The 19,841-nt window shown below is 43.3% G+C and overlaps 3 protein-coding genes and 1 long non-coding RNA gene across 5 annotated transcripts in view; 2 read left to right on the forward strand and 2 right to left on the reverse strand.

Moving 5' to 3' along the window:
* cep104 (centrosomal protein 104) overlaps nt 1–5,009 on the forward strand; it is a 75,793-nt gene extending 70,784 nt beyond the window's left edge. The window contains exons 21-22 of one of the 2 annotated variants that reach the window (XM_042097482.1): nt 3,577–3,664; nt 4,726–5,009. In XM_042097482.1, the coding sequence (XP_041953416.1) occupies nt 3,577–3,664; nt 4,726–4,862 (225 nt within the window). In that variant the 3' untranslated portion in view covers nt 4,863–5,009. Of the gene's footprint in view, nt 1–3,576; nt 3,665–4,725 lie in introns of those variants that run through there. The other variant, XM_042097483.1, reaches the window with a different exon arrangement.
* LOC121713145 overlaps nt 1–5,354 on the reverse strand; it is a 17,854-nt gene extending 12,500 nt beyond the window's left edge. The window contains exons 1-2 of the long non-coding RNA XR_006032748.1: nt 5,280–5,354; nt 3,773–3,783 (exon numbers count right to left, since the gene is read on the reverse strand). This is a non-coding gene — a long non-coding RNA (uncharacterized LOC121713145). The remainder of the gene's footprint in view (nt 1–3,772; nt 3,784–5,279) is intronic.
* A 3,336-nt stretch (nt 5,355–8,690) lies between these two features.
* b3gnt7l (UDP-GlcNAc:betaGal beta-1,3-N-acetylglucosaminyltransferase 7, like) lies at nt 8,691–10,633 on the reverse strand. Its single transcript, XM_042097495.1, has one exon. The coding sequence runs from the start codon at nt 10,324–10,326 to the stop codon at nt 9,022–9,024; it is 1,305 nt and encodes a 434-aa protein (XP_041953429.1). The 5' UTR covers nt 10,327–10,633; the 3' UTR covers nt 8,691–9,021.
* Nucleotides 10,634–16,905: 6,272 nt separating this feature from the next.
* Nucleotides 16,906–19,767, forward strand: c7h1orf174 (chromosome 7 C1orf174 homolog). The gene is made up of 3 exons (XM_042097508.1): nt 16,906–17,067; nt 17,722–18,135; nt 18,612–19,767. The coding sequence occupies exons 1-3, from the start codon at nt 17,053–17,055 to the stop codon at nt 18,714–18,716; spliced, it is 534 nt and encodes a 177-aa protein (XP_041953442.1). The 5' UTR covers nt 16,906–17,052; the 3' UTR covers nt 18,717–19,767.
* Nucleotides 19,768–19,841: the final 74 nt, after the last annotated feature.

A 19,841-nucleotide genomic window follows, 5' to 3' on the forward strand; every position in this document is an offset into this window, starting at 1 on the left:
CCAGGCTGCCTGTACTGCAGTTTGTCTTGATCGCTCAAGCGCTGGTGTCAACTCTGACATCACGTTTCCAAAACAGTTAACACAGCTACTCTCTCAAGACACTTAAAACATGTAGCATACGCACAACTTGCCTTCAAACAACACATCCTGTCGTCAAATCACTGCGTGATTTCAATCAATCATTATACACTGGACAACAAAATGCAAAATATAGTTCTCAAAATGAGCATTTTTGCTATGTCTGTTCCATTTCTTTCTCATTTTTCTGGTATCAGAAAAAAAACAGTGAAAAGACTAAATGTACTGAATAAAAAATAATGTATTCATTCCTCCTAAGATGTAACTGTTATTGACATTTAAGACCTACAGTAAACACCTAGACACATTTAATTGAACTACAACTGGACCTACAGTAAGCACGAGACACATTTCATTGAACTACAACTGGACCTACAGTAAGCACGAGACACATTTCATTGAACTACAACTGGACCTACAGTAAGCACGAGACACATTTCATTGAACTACAACTGGACCTACAGTAAGCACGAGACACATTTCATTGAACTACAACTGGACCTACAGTAAACACCTTTTGCACCGTTTTCTTCACCAAATAGGCAGTACAGTACTTTCTCTGAATGTGCTTTAGATCCACACTTGCGAATAGCAACACAGAACAGACATGCTATCTCTTATGGATAATGAATGACTGCTCATTGAAGAATTGTGCAAAGGAGTTTCACACAGGTGTATCAGAGATTCAGACTTCTCTACCACCTGTGAAAAGATTTTTTTCTTTTGTTTAGCAAGGGGAAACTAATAGAGTTTGGGGTCTTTAAATGACATCTGTGTTATCTGTTTTGCAAAAGGGTATGAGAAATGTGTGAACCCAATGAAAATGTGTGAACACATTAGCAAGAGATGTCTTCTGCTGTGCAAAGAAGGTGTTCATGAAGACCAAGTAGATCCCAATTTCTTTAGGCAGGTCAAAGCAATCGAGAACAGCTGTACCACATTGCTCTTAATCTGGCACTTGTCCAAGCAAATCCCCGTATTTCTTTGACTTGATTGACGTGGTTAATTTATTTAGAGAAAATCATGACTACATTCCTGTGTGTGGTGACTGCTGAGCAGAGGCTAAGCTCTCCAGTGCCCTGGCCGGTCAAATAAGTGTGTCGTTACGGACCTGAAGCAAACCCGCAGCATCTTTGTGTGTGTGTGGATTTAAACATTACTGTACTCTTACTGTTTAGCCCTGGTGGCTGGGTTAAGGGTGAAGGGAGTGTGTGTGTGTGTGGGGGGGGGGGGGGGGGGCTTCCTGCTCTCTGCAGGGAGAACACACTATCAGGGAAACAGAAGGCGGGTTATGCTTCACACACTGGTGACATTTTCCATGGCCAACCTGGGAGGTGTGTGTGTGTGTGGAGCAGAGTGGGGGTGTGTAACTTAAGTGTGTGTGTGTGGAGCAGGGTGGGGTGTGTAACTTATGTGTGTGTGTGTGTGTGGAGCAGAGTGGGGGTGTGTAACTTAAGATAGAAAGATAGATAGATACTTTATTGATCCCCATGGGGAAATTCAAGAAAGTGAATGTGTGTGTGGAGCAGGGTGGGGTGTGTAACTTAAGTGTGTGTGTGTGTTTGTGTGTATAAAGGGGGGGGGGATCATGAAATGATGGTACCTCCAGGAACTGCACCCACAGAGGGAAAAACAAACAAAGACTCACTGGGCTGATACACACACACACACACACACATACTGGGCTGATACACACACACACACACATACTGGGCTAATACAGAGACTAAACCCAGAGCAAACACACACAAACACACTGGGCTGATACAGAGACTAAACCCAGAGCAGGCAGACACACACACACACACACACACACACACACACATACTGGGCTAATACAGAGACTAAACCCAGAGCAGGCAGACACACACACACACACACACACACACACACACACACACACACACACACACACATACTGGGCTAATACAGAGACTAAACCCAGAGCAGACACACACACATACACACAAACACTGGGCTGATACAGAGACTAAACCCAGAGCAAACACACACACACACACGCAAGTGGCTGTGTTGCTCTCACTCACTGGGCTAATACACCACCTGCAGCTTTAGCACATCTAGCTGTGCTTCAACTGGCTACAGTGGGAGGTTTATGCATTACTGAATGGAGATTGTGGATTAGTGTGTGTGTGTGTGTGCGTGTGCGTGTGCGTGTGTGTCCGTGTCCAGTGCTGGTCTACTGAGAGATTGACTGTACAAGGAGGCTGTGTGTGTGTGTGTGTGTGTGTGTGTGTGTGTGTGTGTGTGTGTGTGTGTGTGAGCAGAGACTGGGTGAAAGGGCTTCTGTATGTAGAATAACACACAGCATGCTTCAGTACAACACAGGGGGGAGGGGGGGGGGGGCTGGGTAAGCGCTCAGCCACACACACACACACACACAAGAAACACTCACATACACATACACTCACTTATAGTACACTCTCACTGTACATACACACCGCCGCCGACTTGAGCTGCAAAAGAGGCTGTGGCCGCCCTGTTAAGGATGCTCGTCAAAAAGTACGGGGAAGCTTTGGACGCTTTGCCCGCTCTGATGTGGCAGCATTTTACGTTGCTGGTCGCTTGCCGCTGATCCGCATCATAGCTTATTAGCATAAAGTTGACCAACTTTCAACTTTCTGCTTGACACTCTGGTCACTCAAGACAGATTTGCAACTTCTTGCAGCTGAGAGAAGACGACTTCCTGTATCTTCCATTGAAAATGAATGACTTCCTGTATCTTCCATTGAAAATAAATGACTTCCTGTATCTTTTGCAGCTCACGTCGGCGGCGGTGTGAACGTACGGTTACATAATACACACACACATACACTTTAAGTGCTGCATGCGCATAAAATGACATTCTAAAACTGATAGTTCCGGTCCTTGATTGTGATTGGATGAATCGCGTTCCATGCCATTGTAAAATCCAGCATAAACATACACCTTGACTGCATTTCGTTCTTAATTACTGTGCTACCACATCTTGATACAAAAGTTGAACCATTCAGATAGAGGAAATATATTTCTTGGCGGAAGAGTGATTTATATATGAATAAATCGGGTCCATTTCTAGTTGCTGCGCCTTTACTTTATGAAACTTTGCCAGGTATTTAGTAAGTAAGTAACAGTTTTAGAAAAGCAATAAGCCCCTCGAGTCTGTAGGTTAAACTGATTCTACAACAGCTAAGGGGGGTTTTACTCCGCTAGCACGTTGTGCCTAACAACAGCCCTTAGCTGTTGTAGAATCAGCGTAACCTACAGCCTCTCGGAGCTTATTGCTTAAGTATATTGTATGCAAGCACACACACACACACACACACACACACACACACACACATACGCACACACATATGCACGCACGCACACACATACGCATGCACACACACACACACATACGCACGCACACACACACACACACACACACACACACACACACACACACAGGGTACACTCTCACACACTCATGGACTGTGACTTGTGTTCTACCCGTAGTCTTGGAAGTGCCACCTGATGAGCAGAGAGGGCTGCAGTCAGAACGCGCGGCGGACTGTGCTATCCCAGAGGCCTCAGCTGTCACAAGGTGAGTCATTCATGCCTGGGCTCAACCTCAGCTCCTGCTAACTAACACCGCTGAAGAAAGACAGCCATACATACACACATGACCGCCTCACTCAACACACACACACACAGACTCACTCTCTCTCTCGCTCTCTTTCTCACTCACTCACACACAAACACACACATGCACACACAAAAACGCTCTCTCTCTCACACACACTCATACACACTAGCTAAACTGTACTAATTCACTCACAATAGTGAAGAAAGAGCATCATAGACACACATAAGCACCAAAAGCACACTGACCATGCACACTCACACACACACACACACACACATACTCTCACACACACTCTCTTTCACACAGACAAAAATGTACACATTCCCTGTAAACACAGAAGAAAGAGCACCATACATGCAGTTTATTCACCAGAACCCATTTTAACACATGCACAGACGCATGCACACACAGAAAAATGCACACACACACACACACACACACAAACACACGCACACACACATGCACACACACACACATGCACACACACACATATACACACACACACACGCACAAACACACACGCACAAACACACACACACACACACGCATGCACACACACACATATACACACACACACGCACAAACACACACACATGCACACACACACACACACACACACACACACACATCCCCCCATCAGCAATTTAGCTCACTTAGACTCATTGACTTACTTCAGACTGTTGTGCGTGCGTGCGTGTGGGTTATCCACTGCTGCCTTGTCTATATCCTCTCAGCTGTGCACTTAGTGATTAGAGCCTACATGTCTGCATGCAAATAATGCAAATATAATGTAACTTCTAGCCCTCCCTCTCTCTCCCTGCACACACACACACACACACACACACACACACACACACACACATAAGCAGACATTCAAATGTGCTTTCAAAGCTCTACATGACCGGACTCTTTGTCCGCTGCCACAACCGAGCAGCTGAGAGGACCAGTGTCCAGAGGACTGCAGGAGGTGTGGAAATGTGGAGGTCAAGTCATGGAGGCTTTTTCCTTTGTGTGTCCAGGGAAGGTGCCGGGTGGCGGGGCATCGAGGGGCTCCGTGCCGGGTGCCAGGGGCAGAGGGGTTGGCAGGGGCACCAGGATCCCGGCGCCAGCCTCCAGAGACGGCCGAGGGGCACACGGGGTGCCCACCAAGAGGTGAGACGGCCGCCAGGACCCCCTGCTGAGGAGCCTCCGCTGGACATGATTCTACCACACACACACACACACACACATGCAGACACATTTAGACACACACACACATGCAGACACACACACACACACACACACACATGCAGACACACACACACACACACACACACACACACACATGCAGACACACACACATCCAGACACATGCAGACACACACACACACACACACACACACACACACACACACACACACATGCAGACACACACACATCCAGACACATGCAGACACACACACACACACACACACACACACACAAACACACAAACACACACACACAAGCAAACATACACACACACACACCACGCCCTTCAGTAGACCGGCTCAGGTGCTGCGATTCCTAATAAACAGCACACACACACACACACCCAGTGGTATTACCCCAGCCTTCCAGTGCTGCCTAGGCTTTTAAACATGTTCATCTGTGTGTGTGTGTGTGTGTGATGTTTTTCTATGTGAGTTTGTGGATATTGGTGTTTTTTAACAACTTGCAGTGGCGTGTGTGTGTGTGTGTGTGTGTGTGTGTCAGGATAGTGAGACAAAAGGGGAACAGGTTTCAGTGCAACAGTCAGAAGCAATCAGTTAGACCCACCCCCTTCCCCAAAAACATGATGTAATTTCCTGCTGGACATGGAGCGCTGTGTGCTTGGCTGTGCTTGGAGGGGGCAGGCAGGTGACCCAGTCCAATGTCCAGTACCCAGCAGCCAAACACAGAGATGGAACAGTATTTATGAATATGCGATTACCAAATGGAGGCCATAATATTTATTCATTAGATGTATTTATTTATAAAAGTATCTTTGTATGTAGCTTTGAAATTACTTCCCCTCATTTTATTTGTGTTTTTTCTTTCATTCTGTATTTTAACATGTGTGAGTTTATACTTTCTACATTAGATTATTTCTTTTCAAGTTTGTGGTGAATTTGTACGCTTCCTAGATTAGACCTAACTCCTCTGTGTGAGTGTTTTAGACAATAGCAGAACAGACACACACGGGGCCAGACGATAGCAGAACAGACACACACGGGGCCAGACGATAGCAGAACAGTGCGACAGACACCATCACATCAGCATCAGCAAGGCAGGACAAACACAGTGGACTGGGAACACACAAATGCAAGCTCAGTGTGTCAGATGGCGTACGCATCAAGTGTGTGGTCAGATGGCGTACCGATAGCGTACGCATCAAGTGTGTGGTCAGATGGTGAACGCATCAAGTGTGTGGTCAGATGGCGTACGCATCAAGTGTGTGGTCAGATGGCGTACCGATAGCGTACGCATCGAGTGTGTGTTCAGATGGCGAACGCATCGAGTGTGTGGTGTTGCAGTCCAGAGTGCTGTGTACAGTTTCCCATGTGGAGCTTTAGCATCACGCTGACATGTGCAGACAGGTAGCTCACTCCCGTCCCTGACTGACCACAGGTAGCCCCTCAGACCTGACTCCCCGACCAAACCAGACCTGTCCAGACCAGACGCCCAGTCTAGACCTGACGCCCAGGCCAGACTCTCAGGTGGCTGCCAACCTGAGCCCAGTCCAGCACTAGATCAGGGCGTATTAGAGCCCAGTCCAGTCCAGCACTAGATCAGGGCGTATTAGAGCCCAGTTCAGAGTTGGTTTCTATCAGCTGTCACACACTTTGTCTAAACGGTGTTTGTGAAAGAAGTGTCAGGTTCACAGCGCTCGTGGCAGTTTTTAGCCCAACAGCAGTGAGTAATGTAAACCACTGATTCTTGAGATAAGGGACAAAAACACTTTTTAAGTCTTTAATATATTTTCCTACTTAATTTAAACTTGCTATGTCTATAGATACATCTCTTAGCTACAACAACATAAAAGGGAACAGGTTTTATATGAAAAACACTTTTTATGGGAAAATCTACATTTATTCACTTAATAATTTCATTTGGTCAACTCTGTCAGACACATCAAAAGGTATTCTATGTTTTATGTGCATATCCTCTTGCTGAGGATATACAAAATATATTAAATTTATGTCATGAGTATACACAGGTCCTTTATAATGAACCATTTCTTTCAAAGATTTTTGCGGAAAAAAGCAACTTTTTGATGTAGGACATGTTTAGTCCCTTATCTCAAGAATCATTAGCTAACATATAAGCATGTGCTCGTCTGCAACACACACACACACACATACATATGTGTGCTTTTTAAAGGTGTGTTGATGTAACACAGACACATGTGCTGTTAAAAGGTGTGTTGAGATAGCATATCTCAACAGTGTTACACAGATGGATACTATCAGGTTGGCCTTCAGTAAATGATGTGCAGCCTCTTAGCCAACACACACACACACACACACACACACACACACACACACACACACACACACACACACACACACACACGCACACACACACACACGCCGGTCTCATTAACACATTTGTTTCCTGTTAGAGTATTGTTAGAGTATTGAGATGTGAGCTTCAAGGTGATGACACATTGGTTAACATATTAAGCATTGTTGTCATGCAATTGCACAACTGGTTCCAGTGACCAAATCACATGAAGGTTCCTCAATAAGGGAATAGGGAACACTCTCTCAAGCAGCCTGTCAAAAGACAATACAACAGCAACTATTGACAAAAACACTGTCATTTAAATAGAGGGAAATCATTTGAGTTCCCCTGCACCATGCAAACTTGTTTAACCCTCCTGAAATGTTAAGCTGTTCTGACTGAGAGGACAGTACGCCGAGGCCGAGCTGATTTCCTTTGTGAGTGCTTGTTGACGAGTGAGAGAGGAGCCTAGTGTGGCAGAGGAGCGAGCGCAGGGGCTCAACACACTGTACTGTCAGCCCCATTTTGTGTACAGAGATCCATGATTTAGTAAATAAAGCTTTGCCAAGCCATCTCTGTCTGGTTTAATGTGATTTAGTACATAAAGCTTTGCCAAGCCATCTCTGTCTGGTCCCAAACTGAATAACAATGTACTCCATTTGATTATTTTTGCTAAGGAAAGCATTTTTTTTTTTTTTTGCTTTGATCAACACTACATTTTAAGGAAAAATGTCACTGTTATTTAATAATAAAAACATTTCTATATCTGGTTTAGTAAAATTGCCAAAAAATGTAATGAAGTTGGATTAGATCACTAGAGCCAACTGGACATACTATAGCTATGGTCCTACTTAGTACTACTAATTAATATGATCTTATCTTACTAATAAATAATAAAGTATAAATAATTAAGTATATCTTAATATCTTATCTTATCTTACTGATTTGTTTTATTAGCCTACCAATCTCTAATGGTCCACACAAGCAACTATCCTTTATTCTTTTGTTTATGTATATTATTGGTTATCTATTAGATTGTGAGGTGAAGACCTTTGAGTCCTAGGCCTATTTGTACTTTCACTGAAGTTAAGACTTTAAGCAGCCTACTGTTGCAACTAAGACGCAAATGAAAGATGCCTGTACAGAAAAAAAACATTTATTACATCACCAACACCAGCCAGACACACCAGGGCTGGGAAACATTTGCCCGTTCAACATGGCCTACAGTGCGGTGGTTCTGTCACACGTAAGATTATGTCCTCTTTGGTTTCTACTGTCTGTGCCTCATTTCGTACAAGATACACAAATGTATTTTTTACCAGAACAAACTGGTGATTCAGCAGGGACACGTATCCATTTTTGTCCAGGCCTGTAGCCCAGGGATTGGGGTAAAACGCAGTCAACACGTGTCCTTCGCTCATAGTGTTTCTGTTTGTGTGCAGAGAAAATGTTTCATGATAAAATAATAATAATAAAAATATTCATCACAGTGTGTTGTGTTTTTATTTCTCCAGTTTTACACTGGCATGGAACATTCATAGCGATTCTAGAGTCGTGTTTCATTCGAGGCCTATAGATTGTTGCGCAGTGAGCTGTGTTTTTCTTACTAAATAGACGTGGAGTAACACTTAGGCTACACCACTTCCCGTAGCTTTGATCCAGGGTAACGCTTATTTCATCTTAAATAGCCAGCTCGAACTGTGAAGCATTTGTTGTCCTGGGTGTGTGCCAAAGTGAAATGTTTTAAGGTGGTGTCCAAGGTCAGTTGCGTCTCTCTGTCCTGGTAAAACATTCCCTTTAACTCCAACGCATCACAAGAGAGTCCTTTTGGCGCATATGAGGTTTTCGTTATTCACTATATCCCACATTCTGAGTAGCTCCTGCGGGGTGAGTTTGTGGATGATGATGAGGTTCTTGAAGAAGCAAGGCTCGCTGTTCATGGGGCTGTTTTTTCTGTGTTTCATGATCCCAAATGTCCTAAAACCTGGATGCATTTCCGGCGCAAGGTGCAGCTTTTGTAAACACATACCGAGGAACACGTCGTCTATGGGGTACAATTCTAGCCCCTCGGAGACCACGAACAATCTCCGGGCCAACTGCGCTGACATAAGAAACCCGCCTCCCCCCACGTATGGAGGATAGGGTTTATCAAACAATTCTTTAGGAATATAATATTTGCTTTGGCGGTTTCGGATGGGTATGGCTTTAGCAATTGTATCCCCTACAAATAAATTATCAACTTTGCCTTCCTCTGTCTTAAAACCGAAAAGTTCCACCAAGTTCTGTGTATTCACAAAAACGTCGTCATCACCTTTGAAGATAAACTGAACCTTGGAACAGTGAATGTGGAACCATTTCAGAAAATTCACCTCCTTCAATGTGAGATTAAAAAAGGTGTCCATGAAATCCCACTGTAGAATATCTCCATATATCTTATCCTCATATTCCACTAGCTTCTGCAAGTTCTTCGCATCCTTACCAGTTGATGGGGTCCCAAGGAGAAACAAAGTCTTAATTCTTTTGCCATCGATGACCTGCTCTTTACCCCACGTCTTTCGCACGGCTTCACGCCTGTCATGTTGTTCGATAACGGACTTTACCACCATGAGTAGATCCACGTCTCCACTTCGACACTTCTCTGGATGGTCAATGAGCATGGGGAAATACCGGCAATGTCTGTGAAGCACGAACTGATGAAACCTCGAGTCCAGTCGTCGAAACCAATCTTTAGCCCGTACGGATGAATCTTCCGTGCAGTTGATCACATCCACGTCCCAGGATGCCAGGCTGCTGGGCTTCGTAACGATGACACGAGCTGCATTCGAATCCTCGACCTGAGCTGGCGAAGAATAATTTCCAGCGGGAGACTTGATGGAGGATTTCCCCTTTACTAATTGGCACTCAGGCCCACACCAACTGCTTTTAACGTCCAAATGTATTTCCTTCATATTGCTTTCAAGTACCTTGAATTTTTGTATCATCAGCAGGGTGGCAAAAACAAGGGCTAAAGTTAAGAGAGTCTTGAAAACTCTCTTTCGCCTGAAAAAATAATCCATCACTGCTGCGTGCCTCAAGCAGGGTGTAAAACCCTTTCGAATGGACTGAAAACTTTCCATTCAAGATTCATATCCACAAATTGAATTCATATTTCGTGTTTCAGTGAGAGCAACAAGCGGCGTTCCTCCGTTAGACATGCTGTCGAGACGAGATGTTCTCGCTCTTTGAGCACATCGCGCGGTCTGTCTGGGCATCTCCGGAATACAGGCTGCGCTCGGAGGCGCGCGCTCCGCACACCATGGACAGAGCGAAGCTTTTCCCCGAAAATCTCTTCCAAAGTCGATCTTCCTTTATGGTTTGTTGATGGAGATGTCACCGCCGACACTTCACGGTTGGCTTCTATATTCCGCTGCTCCTTTCATCTGTCGGCTATGGGGGTTTGGCGTCTCTCACGAAAGAATGTCTCTCCTGGCCCCCCTGCCCCTCTCCCCCCGCCTCCGCCTCCGCCTGAACTCGACCCACCCCACGACACCTATCTGCAACACAGGTTTCTTGTTTCAGTCACAGATGTGCTTGCTGAATCTACGTGTCCCTAAGGGTTTGACCAGACACCCAATAGCATTCTTATAATTAATTTAACAAGGTGGCACAAGGAATGGTTAAACAGCGACTAACCCATTCACATTAGGACACGAGCAATGACTGTTTTTATAGCGTTTGAACCCGTGTTATCTTTACCTTTGCCACAACCTTGCGTCTTATTCACTCAGCTGCGCACTTGGAGACACAACACACTTAAATTCGTGCACGTGAAAAGTCCTAGCTATGACACTGGCTGTCACTATTAATCCCCCCCTGTAGAAAAGCCTTTTCAATAACATGTATAGGCCTACTACGGAGGCTATATTGAATAGAAACATAAGCTTATTCATGACCAGGTATGAAATTAGTTAGATTTATGTGTATAGCGCGCCACTGTGTGGTCTCGAGGCGCGTAACAGCCATTGGTCTGAAGAACGGAGAATCAAGAGAGTGGCTGAAACTGAAACATGGCACGCGGTAATGAAACGAGAGGGAGACGAATGTGCTGCATTCGGAAAGTGTTTGTGCTTAGGAAAGTTCATATAGGAATTAACTGACCCGGCAATATTTAGAGATAGGCTAACAGCTGTTCGGATACTCTGGAAAGCTGCTTCGATGCTTATTTTCAAATATCATTTAGCATAATAGAAATTCGTACAACCCCAACACAGGAAAAGTTGGGACGTAGCCTATAATGCGAATAAAAACAGAATGTGACAATCTGCGAATCGTAAACCCATATAGCTGTAAAAAGGACACAGACCACATGTCAAATGTCAAAAACGACAAATTAGAAATTTCATGGTTAAATATGTTCATTTTTATTTTGATACCAGCAACACGTTTCAGTAAAAGTTGTGAAGGGGGCAACAAAATGCTGGAAAAGTTGTGTAGGCCTAATGATAGAGAACAATAGGAATATTTCACAACTAATGAAGGTGACTGGCACCATGGTTACATATAAATAGCATCACAGAGAGGCAGATCTCTTAGGAGTAAAGATGTAGAGAGAGATATTGATGAAACAATATAGCCTAATTATAATGCATGTTAACATAAAACTGTAAGGTATGGGATTTCATCAATTACAGTACATAATATCATTAGAATAGAATCCAGATAAATCTTTGCAAACAAGGGACAGGGATGTCACTGCATTAAAACCAGACCTGCTACTGCATAGGCTACATACAATCACAACAAAGTATTGTAAAGAGTTTAGACTAGTGCCAATATTTCCTTAATTTCCTTTCCTCGCTTGACTAGACCAAATACAGTTGAGTAGCCTATAGCCTCGTTGCGTTTTGGGTTTTTGTGGGATCACGGATCAAAGGCTGTGCCTTTTACATCCGGAGTTAGACCTGATTACGAATGTATAACCAAAGATTGTTAAGGCGGAGCAAGATACTTCGTCGTAGTTCATGTCTATGGGCGCGAAATGGAGTCGAATCCTGTCTGCATAAAGAGGCGTGTCGATGACGTATTGATGAGCATACGTTGCAACCGGCCATAGACTGTATATATAGAACTGGACAGTGTGCCGTCTGTTAAGAGTGATGCGAGCGTTAGTCCAGAGCCCCCTGGTGGCTGGCTGCAGTACAATGTGTAACTCCGCCCATCCCCATGTATTTCAATGGCCAAGTAGCCAACTTTCCGTGTCACTTTTCTCATCTAAAACTATTTTTGTATCAACAACTTTTTATTCGAAAAAATAGTTTTCAAGATGCTTCAATACACACAATTTTTCTTTTCTCGCTGAAATTATTTTTTTTAATGTTATATTAACAAATCTAAAAGGGCGTGTTTACACCTATGATTGACAGCTGGCTGCAGACACTACCGCGTCATCGCTCACTTATTTTAACACCTGATTTCGACACATAATCTAACCTAAATAAGTGTTGCTGTTATTATCATTAGGCTATATCTTATCACAGTCTGACTAAATACATATTGATAGTCATACATTGTGTAGTTGCTGGTAAGAGACATCGTTGTTAGTTGTGACAGATTCTTTGTGAAAAAAGATATGTTCTGTTCTTTCGTAGATGCTAAGTATATTAGCTCATAGCATGCTACATCATGCTAGCATTAGCCAGTTGATAGGTAAAGTAAAAGGGCTCTGCTATATTGATCCGAAGTGACGTTAGCCATAGTCACCATCATTTACAGTCCTACTTGTTTCAAATGGTTTAACGTAACCAGTGATTGCCGCCATCATCGTTGCAACTTCATTTGAATATACTTTGTCACTGGAGAAGGCGATGTAAAGTTTCATTAACGTTAACTCTTGCTTAATTTTGCGAATGGCAAAAAACGCCACCTAGCCTGCTAGGTCGACAACCTCGGTATGCCCATTTATGAATCAGCCCGACAAATAACGTTACTTGTGTTTTAGTGAACACATTATTGGACCATAGCTTAACGTGAGGAGGGATTCAAAGTTACAAATGGCCAATTTGCTTAGTATGCTCAGAACAGCGGTATCTAAAAATGCGTTAAGGTATCGTTGTTACCTGCGATTGCACTGCTGGAGAAGCATTTTGCATTAGAAATCCTCCCGTAGCATTTTGCGGGGTAAATCCTCCCGTAGACGTACATCATTTCAAAATAATACGTCTAAATTGAAAACTGTGACAACTCATTGATAGGCCCTCTCAATATGTCTGTAATCGTATGCCTCTACCACAGGCTTGCTAGTCTTTCACCAGAGAGGGTGCTCCATTATAAATCAAAAATGTAATACTGCAGCCTTCATGTCAGCTGTAAAAATATGAGAACATGGACCTACTACATCAGGGCAGGATACTCTAAACATTTTACACATAATCAGGAAGCTACTTTGCTGTTCAGTGTGTGATGTGTTTAAAGTGGTACTACATTTAAAGAAACATTTTTATTCTTTGTTTCAAGTGCATAAGAAAATACCACATTATGATGGTTATGGTTACCCTTAACAAATACAAAACAATATAATACTTAACAGGGATCAATCAATAGCCTAATGAAATAAACAATGAGGGGGGAAAGCAATAATAAATAATAATGCCCATTCAATCAATAATATAATAACAATAACATGGTAAGACTACATTAAGGAGAATATCAATAATAAACAATGTCAAATTAATCAACAGCCTATAATGAAAATAAAACAGTACTACTGCATACAAACCATAATGTATAAGAAGTGCTTAAAAGACCAAAAACTATCACAAGAACGAAGAGCACTGGGCAACTCATTCCACCAACATGGTACCACTGAGGAAAAGAGTCTTGAATTTGACCTAGCGTTTAAGACTGGTCGACACAACAGAAGTTCATCAGAAGACCACAGTGGGCGGTTGGGGATGTATATCTTGATCATTGAATTAAAATAACAAGGAGCAGATCCAGTCAATGTCCTATAGGCCAAAGTGAGAGATTTAAATTTAATTCTGTCTACTGTAGGGAGCCAATGGAGAGTAACTAGGAGAGGAGTTACGATGTGTCCTCTTTGGCTGATTGTGGCATGTTGCAGCATTCTGAATGATAGATCACACAAAAGAAATAAAAAACATTCAATATTGATTTAGTATCAACCAATAATTATTCTGATATTAACATTCTTGTAACATCTACATCTTTGTGTAGGCTACAGTTAAATACTAAGCAATGGCCTCTGACTTAAATACCAAGGCAGTTAAATGACCGTGGTATAGTCTACGTGATACACAGGACTACACAGTAAACCCATTTAAAATAGGCAAGGATATGTATTTAATAACATTTGGGGTTGCTCACAGTATACCCACCACTACAACTAACTAACTCGACTACACCACTAGTTAAATGGCGCATTGCAATTTACAATTTGTGTGAGTTCAGGGGCATACAGAAAGTTGAAGTTTGGGTGACATCAATAAAGAAAATAGAAACAAAGGGATGTGTACAGCCTCAAGTATAAATTATGTCACATTAACAGAAGGTTCACAGCAGAGGCAGACCTTTCTTGGTGCCATGCAAGTTATTGAAAGTCATGTGTTTTCAGAACGTAGTGGTGCTGTGCCATGTCCCATGTATAAGGGGCTTCAGGTTGATCCAGTGACGGTGGGTGATGATGTCAGGGAGATGGATGTCAGGGTACTTGGAGAAAGGGGGAGGACATGCCACCTCAGACCACCCCAGCCAAACATCTTCACGTAGGCATTCCCTTGCTTGCAGACTAATGTAGACCATGGAGACCACCTTGCCGCCACCTCCAGTACATTCAGTCATCACCCATATCTTACCTGCAAAAAGGAAAGTTACAATAAAGTTAGTCAGACAATTTTACAACATTACAAAGCATCTAATCAGGCACTCAACACCACTAGTAATACCAATTAATTAAATATATGTGTGCAATAAACTTCACAGCCTACCCATAATGTTAACTACACATTTAAATATGCGGTGTGAATGTTATTAACTTGCGTCAGCTTGAAAAATAACGTTATCAGTATGACTGATCATGGACGTTAGATGACAAACTAAGGTCTTTCTCAAATGTTCACCGATATCCCTGGGAAGTGACTGGTTCTTGGCGTAGCAGCTAGTGTTTAATGCAGGCGTTTCATTTATCGATCATTCACTTATGCGGTCTACAACTACTGACCTACCGATCTATTTTTTACAGTCTATGCTACCGACCTACCATCACAGAAGTAGCTCTAACAGAGGTGTCGTTAACGTTAGAAAAAATGGCTAGTAGTTACATTAACACGAGGTTGATGAGGTCCATGCTTCACATTACGTTAACGTTAACTTGCGTTGCTTTATCACATCATACCGTTGCTTTATCACATCATATACTGTACTGACTGTCTAGTGTTATTAATCCCCATGTACAGTCAATGGTTACTCCATGTTGAGATGGCATACATGATATTTGAAAACAGCAACAACTAATAAAACCAAGTATATCATGCATCGACTGTTAAGGGAGCTGTGTGCTAATCTTCACTTCAATGACTAACTTAGCCTCCCGGTAACGTTAATGTAGCTGCTAACGTTAGCATGTAATTCGCTGTCCGCATTTCTGTTGTTAGCTCATTAGTATTCACCATACTAAATTGTCACAGTCTGTAATCAACATAATAAGCTCTCTTAGACGTATTTAAGAACACCGATAGACAAAAAAAAACGTTTCAGTTGATACGCAACACTTACCAGACAAGAACAAACCGATTGTTGTTTGTACTGTTTAGCTAACTCAGTCACAGCCGTAAAATTCATCCAGCCAGCTAGCCTTCGGCGCCGAGTCGACCTGCGTTGTGGAAAGGAGAAGGGGGCGGGTTTCACTTGACAAGGGGCGTGTTTAACTCGCTGAGTGGCAACTGAGTGGGCGTGCCTGACCGCGACTCCTCTTCACTGCGCATGCTTCAACTTTTGCTGCGCAGCCGCACTTCAAATTGGCTCCAAATTTTCCAAGATGGCGTCGCCTCGGCGGCTTCAATTCCATAGAACACTGTAGAATGCAGCCACACTGTCCAGTTCTATATATACAGTCTATGCTCCTGATGAAATATCTTGCTCCGCCTTAACAATCTTTGGTATAACGTTACTCGATTTTTCTCCGGCTTAGAGCGGAGTGACCTAGCGTTCATGGGCTTCGGAAAAACCTTTCTCCGAGTGAAAACATCATCATTCCGCGTCATTCACGTCACGTAATGTGTGAGTCAGAGGTCGGAAACTGGGGCTAGATTTTGCTAACAGAGTTTGCTAACTTTTGTCGTCACGTTGTAGTTCGTTTTTTAGTCCATGTGGCCTTTCATGTCCAACAGTTTTAATGTGAACTTGGGAATTTGTTGTTTTTGTCACTTGAAAACTTCATATCTTTCTTTCACGAGCGTCTTACACTATATTTTAAGCAAATACAGTTGTTTGTTTAGGATTAGTGAGTGTATGTTTTGTATGTGTATGTTTGTGTATGTAACTTTGCTGTAGCATCCGTGTTTGTCACATTCCGACGGCAAAGCACATGAACACTAGCCATGGGGGCGGTCCTTGTCATTCCGAAGTGCCCTGAATGCACCATGACTGAACCATGTGACCAACGGCCACAAACCAGGCCCATGCGCTCGTCCGCTGCCGTAGCTGTGACGCACTGCCTGGCAGGAAACCGATGCAGGTGGGACCAGGGGGCTGTACTTTCACAGAGATCTGCCCCGTTTCTAAACCAGACGAGGGCTCCCGGCTGAACTCGAGACGACGCCCAAACAACAAAGTTTGACCAAAGAGGAATGAATCGTAAACAGGTAAGCGAAATTGGTTGCACTATCGTTAGCTACTCGACATGAAGGATATAGGATACAGACCAAGATGTAAGGTTTCTTGAGAAGGCAAACACATCACAGCGTGCGTAAAACACCAGGACGACAACAACGAAAGTTTTCTATGTAGGCTTAGAGAACAAAACAGTAGGCTATGTAGCACTAAGGCACTATGTAGCACTTAGGCATTAATTTCATTGTCCACGGCGTCAAATTAACGTTACGATGGCGATTTTTTGTAGGCTAGTTATTTGCCCGTAGTTTGTTTATCTATGTGTTCTTTGCCTGCGCTCGCATTATATGGCAACGTGTGTACTATAATAGATGTGAAGTCAAGTAGAAGCATTTTTGTGTGTGTGTGTGTGGTGGGGGGGGGGTGCCTTGTGTTTATAAGCTATTACAGTCGTTGGAAAGTGTTGTGTTGATGAACAGTATAATGGATGTACTGTCACTTTAAATGGAGCTAAGAGTCAAACAAAGTTCAATTAAGGTCAGTGTCAAAGCCAGCGCACGCAACCAACCCCCACCCTACAGTTTCCGTCTGAAAAGGAGAACGGCACGACGGCGCGGTGCTTAAACACAACTTTGCTTTCTTTGTGTCAAATCAGAATCTCTCTGAATTATGTTTTCTTTCTCCAGCGGGTAGTGGAGAGGGGACCGTTTCGGCTACTGGTTGGGAGACTGAGAAGAGAAACCTGCCACGGGAAAATACTCATGGCAGTCGATAGCGGTGAAGCGAGTCGGCGCTCCAGTGCGAGCCTCAACGTTCGCAGCGACGGAGAGGAATGCCCGACAGCATCCACGGCGAATGCCACAAAAACACGGGGTCGGAAAAAGACTGGGAAATCTCCAACAGAAGGAATGGTATTACGAGGGAAGGAAAACACTGCAAACACTCAGGGATCTCCTCCGCGCCGCAGGACGAAGACCTCGACAGAAAGGGTGGAGATGCGCGTGTCCTCCACTCACGAAAACCCCTCGGTGGTAATGGATGAGGACAGTAACGAAATCTATCCAGTGGGACAGTTCTTTGGGAATCTGGACCTTCTGCCGGTAAGGGCCAATTACACCCTCGATATGTTTTTATTTATTTATTTAAACGCAACTCTGTTCTCTTGCAGTGCTAAAATCGATCCACCTAGCGAAATTACCAAATTTCCGTAGCCTACTTGGGCACTCTCCGTGTGACCAAATAACGGCTATGTGTGCATGAATAATAAATCGCGTCAAGCAGCATAAGTTTACGCCGTCGTTGTGTTCAGGCATATCTAGACGCCCAGAGACATGCCGAGCGTGCTGCTTGATATCCCGCAGCGTCTACACGATTATCAGCCCCGTGAACACACATAGCCTACTGCAAGCCCCCTGTTGACCTTCAACCCATTTAGCCTACCGTTTGTAAATAAATAAAACTGTCGGCTGTCGTGGTGGTCCTTATGCAAAGGGTCTTAACCGACTAATCCAGTTCGTTTCATGCGTACAGCCAGTCAGTGTACGTTTATTTATTTATATATTTATTTATTTTCCAGGATTATCCCGAGCAGCCCAGCACCACTGAGGCGGGGAGCACACGAGAGCACAGACGGCGACACTACTACGCCAAAGAAGAGAGCGAGGAGGACGAGCCCCATTGAAACACACATTTTAATATTTGGGATATTGAGGTGGAGTTGATGGCACTGATTTGCTTGACTGAACACACGTGTGCTTGGAATTAATGCAGCATATCTGGAGGAGCAATGACGAGTTTATTTACCACCAGCAAAGCGCGAATGAAGCGCTCACCCTCGACCGACAACCTGACGGGCAGCTACAGCCAAGGACCAGCTGCCAAGCGGGGCGTGCCAAAACTTACTCATGTTCGATGGCTTTTTCGTGCCATGATCTCCAACTCAAACCCAGTTATTTCTCAACCAGCTAGAGCCCACTTTGTCGCCAAGTTTTGCGCCAACCGCACTTACACCTCTTCTTAGCCTCGGAAAACAAGCAGGAATTGTCGCAATTCCACTTATTGTGGACTATAAAAACATTTTTCTTTTAAAAAATATTCACAGCTATAATTTGCATAGCCTACTCGGTCAGACCAAATAAGTCTTAAAAGCGCCAGGTCGTGTATCTGTTGTAAAAGAGTTGGAGGTATTTTTCTACAAAGACTGAGACTGAGATTTATACTTGTTATTTAGGAAACAATGCAGTAAAAGCTTTCTTCCACACACATGATGGTTGACCTCACTGAAAAAAAAAAAGTTTGTGTAGTGCCAAGAAAGAAGAGCAGCTAATCCAACGCATGTTTTAATATTTTATTATTTTATTTTTGAAATAATTTTTCTAATCTTGAAAGTTGATGTTACCGTACTTTTAACTATGATATAGTATATCTGACTTAGTAAATTGTGTTTTGTATATTAAGACATGCACTAATATTTCGAGTTGCTATAGGTATGTGTGTGTGTGTGTATGTGTATATATATAGCTGTGGAAATCTTTATTTTTCTATAAAATCTGTGTACATTTTGAAAGTGCTATTTTTGTGTAAACCAGAGGCCTTGTTTCCAAACATGCAGCATAGTTATTTAATGTATAATGTGCAAGATTGCTTCAATATCATGATCGGTTATGAGCTGCATTGCTTGGTAAATCCGTCCACAAGTAAAAACAATATTAAACCATTTTCAAGTTTTACTAGCTCAAAGCCTTTGTAGCAGTTTGTACGCAGCTATTTATGTGATAGATGGCATTGTACTGACCGCAGACTAGTG

This window comes from Alosa sapidissima, chromosome 7 (assembly GCF_018492685.1).
Source record: "Alosa sapidissima isolate fAloSap1 chromosome 7, fAloSap1.pri, whole genome shotgun sequence".
NCBI classification, from domain to species: domain Eukaryota; kingdom Metazoa; phylum Chordata; class Actinopteri; order Clupeiformes; family Clupeidae; genus Alosa; species Alosa sapidissima.